Source organism: Cystoisospora suis (genome assembly GCF_002600585.1).
Source record: "Cystoisospora suis strain Wien I chromosome Unknown contig_4654, whole genome shotgun sequence".
NCBI lineage: Eukaryota > Apicomplexa > Conoidasida > Eucoccidiorida > Sarcocystidae > Cystoisospora > Cystoisospora suis.
In genome coordinates, this window is record NW_027157446.1 from 594 (window position 1) to 4838 (window position 4245).

General features: G+C 44.5%; 1 protein-coding gene across 1 annotated transcript in view; it reads right to left on the reverse strand.

Annotated features, from left to right (window-relative positions):
- Positions 1 to 403: 403 nt before the first annotated feature.
- Positions 404 to 4245, reverse strand: part of CSUI_008349 (vacuolar protein sorting 11 carboxy-terminal protein) — a gene marked incomplete at its 3' end in the record, with an annotated part of 24367 nt that continues 20525 nt past the window's right edge. The window contains exons 17-19 of the mRNA XM_068068483.1: positions 3249 to 3372; positions 1717 to 1991; positions 404 to 532 (exon numbers count right to left, since the gene is read on the reverse strand). Of these exons, the coding sequence (XP_067919540.1) occupies positions 404 to 532; positions 1717 to 1991; positions 3249 to 3372 (528 nt within the window). The remainder of the gene's footprint in view (positions 533 to 1716; positions 1992 to 3248; positions 3373 to 4245) is intronic.

Sequence of the window (4245 nt, forward strand, 5' to 3'; positions counted from 1 at the left end):
TTTCTTTCTTTCTTTCTTTGACTAAGGAAAAGGAATGTGTAGCTAGATGAAACACATCGCCGATTGTCGCTACAGTATATAACAATAGACACACACCCCCCGGCCTTCCTTCCGCCTCCGTAGAATAAGAGATAGCCAACCATCGATTCTTCTTCTCGATGACACCTCAGATTGATCAGTCAGCGTTCGATTCTTTCTTCTTGCGTCGGTCTATAAGGCGAAAAAAGCACGCAACTAGACATGCAGATGTAGGGAGAAAAGCACACCTCCAGACAGAGAGAGGAGGCGACTACACTGATAGATATTGTAGAAGGGTATACACACATATATATATATATAGAGAGAGAGAGATGGCGAAGAAGATAGTGTTTATGCATGAGTGAGAGGAGAGAAGACGTCTTACATCAGGGGGAGGGAACATGCCTTTCCCGAAGTATGATGCGATGAATGAACATCCATCTTGTGCCCCACGAAGGAACTTGAAAAAGTCATCTTTGTTCTTACTCTCCGCTTCTCGTTGTGCTAGGAGAAGCTGAGAGAGAAAGAAGAAGAAGAAAAGCAAACACAAGACCACCACAAACAAGGTTATCTTCACGCACGTCAAATCACCTCTCCGATATCTATCTTATTCCACAGAGACTCACCGCATCTCCATCGTCAAGAGATCCATGTATATAGATACATATATTTATAGGAAAGAGATATGAGGAACTCGGATGACTCTCCCGACGTCCAAGACTTCCAGAGAATGTAAGGGGTTGTGGTCTAACTAACTGACCAGCCACCTAACTAACTAGCTAGCTAACGTTCTCTTGGATGAGACTGTGGCTCAGCTTGACGATGTAGAAGAGAAGAGCAGTGATATCTATAGAGGTAGGAGGCATATGTAGAACAATACAAAGGAGTATACACACTCGTGAAATATGGGGTGTGTGATTGAGTTGCGAGAAAAGAGATCCCCATTTCGCAGTAGCCGAAACCTTTAGATCACTCTGTTTCCTTCCAACCCGCAGGCAGGTGTGTGTAGGTCTGTATGTACACCGTGAATGGAGTGCGACTTTTCTCCCTTGTTCAGAAACACACTGCAAACTTGGCAACTTCAAGCTATGGACTCTACCTCAATCATTTCATCTGTCTAATCTTTCCTGAAGAAAACTTCCTGCTGATCGAGCTATACGTAGTCAGAAATACATGGGCAAAAGAACACATGTACATGTCCATCTACATACGTATAAATATAGATATCCGTGATGAAGGGGGAGGTACACATCCATAGGAGGTTGATGTGTATGTAGGTAGAAACAAGCCTAGACGTCGTTTCCGTGTTATGAATACAAGCTGTCCTATCTCCCTTGCGACGCTATCCATGTGTATGGATAAGAATGATAGTGATATGGTGTATGAAGAAACACAGACGTATTGCGACTCATGCAGGCGCTAGAGAGTGCATGCGCTTGGCCGATCCAAACACCTCGCCGCATACAGAAGGGTAGATGCACGTCCTCAGGAGTAGTCAGTGTATGTACATTTGAACGAGATGAAAGCAGATGAGTTTTCTATTCCCTCGAGGAGAGATATGTGAAAAAGAAGAAGAAGTTGTTCATTAGCTGAATAGAGAACGGAACAAAGAACGCCGAGGTGGAGAGAAAGACATCAAGAAAGAGAAAGAAAGAGAGAAAGAAAAGAGAAGGAGAGCGCCATCCATAAACAACCTACTCTCTTCGCTTCAAACTGTGGAGCACACAAAGGGCAAGAATACATTCCTGAATGGCCAGCAGGATCTTGATGAAGAGCCCCCCCACCACGAGAAAAGGAAGAAGAAGAAAAACCCCCAGGTGAATTTCGATCACTCCTATCTCCGTTATGAGCATCCTCATTGTTTCTTTGAGTTAAGCAATAAAGATGAAACGCATGCGAACATGCAAAGAAAACAGAGGGAAGGTCCAAATAGCCGCCACAATCGTCGCACCGACTATTGTCGAAGACTTGGCCTAAGGGAAGAAAGAACAAGAAAGTCAGCATGACAAACCAACCTAGGAAAGGCACCTAATCTTCTTCTTCTTCAGAGTCGGGCGAGAGAGGAATGACACAGACACACGCACGAATATCACCTGGGGCTTTCTTCTCTCCATTCAAACGTATATAAAACAGGACGAGAAAGAGAGAGAAATAGAAAGGAGAGGAGCACCGATCGATTGCATGCACGGAAGGCAAAAAAGGGGAGGAAAAGAGAAGGAGGCGATCCACCAAAGAAATCTCTACCATCCCGATGAAACGACAAGAAGTTCACCTTAATTTCTGCATGCAGATGGAGGAAAAAGAAAGGAGCCAGGTGAGAGAACGAGTGCCGCAGTAGTGAAATTCAGGAGAGTTGTAGACATATAGCTATCTCTATGGTTCTCGGGAGGACAATAGCTAGCTGACGGATGTCTACATGTCACGTATATGTAGACATCCGAGCCATGGAGGTACAGACGTAAGCTTCCAGAGAGACTGAGAGACACACGAAGGATCAAGATCGACAGAGAATAAAGATCTCGCTTCCAGAGAGACTGAGAGACACACGAAGGATCAAGATCGACAGAGAATAAAGACCGTGAAAAGCAGAAGCAGAAAGAAGAAGAAAAGAAGAAGACACACTAGAAAACAAAGGTGACAACAGCGTAAAGAACAAGAAAGAGAAAGAACCCTCTAAATGTGGTAGGTAGAAGACCCAACGAAAAGCAAAGTCAGACAAGGAAGATGACTGAAGAAAGAAGATATCGATACACCCCATACATGGACAACTAGAGAGGCAAATGGAGAAGAGTCAAAGGCATACACCAAAGATACAGATAGACCATGTGCTCATGCCATTTGTATTGCCTCAGTGTAATCAAGAGTATGGAGGTGCCTAGCTGTTTCTGTGTCACCCCCCAATAGACAATGAGCACTTCTCAAGCACCAGGGCTCTATACGAAAATATCCTTCTACAAAGAGACTAATCCAGCACCGGGATGGATATCTATCTTTGATCTATCTATCTTTGATCTATCTGTCGTCGCCGAGGCTTCTTCCTAACGCTCTTTCATCCGAACACCTTGTCGAGACTGGCCTTCGTTCTTTCTTTCGGAGCTCTATCTAGGTGCGTACATACACTCTGTCTTAGCGTAGTACGTTCACTAGGAAAGACAAGAGAAGAGAGAATGAATGGGAGACCAAGAAAGACCGTAAAGAAAAGCGGACAACTAGCGATAGAGTCGACTCACCACTTGTACGTAGCCGATGAATCTCAGCTCTCATACTTCCTACTTCGACCTCATCTTGATTGAAATGCTCTAGAGACATCTTTAACTCCCTGTCTAACTTCTCAAAGCTATGGAGTAAGTAGCCCTAAGAACATCAACCAACAGCAGTAGTATCTATCTTTATCTTCACAGAGTCTCTCTTCTTTCATCTTCACACACGTCTCCATATGATCTTAACCCCACAATCACGGAGACACGAGGGGACACAACGGATGAGGCCTCTGCCCCCCTAGCTAGCTATCAAGACGGAAAGGGAGGGGTGGAAAAGCGATGAGAACGGTGAAGGTGGGAGTGGGACGGACTGATCAAACAGACAAGACGGAGTGTATGATAGGATACAAAACACAAGACATGTAATCTAGCTCTATAACCAGGTACGCCACCTTGAGAATCTTGGTGTCTAGAAAAAAATAGTAGAAGGACTAGGAGACACCTCCGGACGGCGTCTCTTCATACATGCATGCATAGCTGGTATCCACCCTCTCAACTGCACTTGACTTCCTGTACATACGAGAAGAACATCTTTCACCCCCAAGCCACGGAGAGACTAGGTATGTAACCATACCTCAAGACATCTACCAGTTCCAAGGCAACAAGCTTGTACCGCCCAAGCTAGCTAACTAGCCAGCCACTCCTCTCCAGTCAAGGCGTCATCTACACCCGTGCCTGTCTCAACTTGTCTAGATGTTCACTCCTGAATCATGGCTTAGCCGAGATCTTCAGATAGGCGGGTTAGATCTCTTATACATAGTGAGAAAAGTCTATGGCGACAATCATATGACTCTAACGGATATGTGCAGTGTCCTTTCTAAGAGGTTTTATTAGAGACACTCTATCTGAAGCTGGGGAAGATAAGATGCTTGACACACATATAGATACAGAGAGAGAACAAGAGACACATACACATGTGTATGGCGAGGAAGAGACACATGTATATAGATATATATACAGATATAGA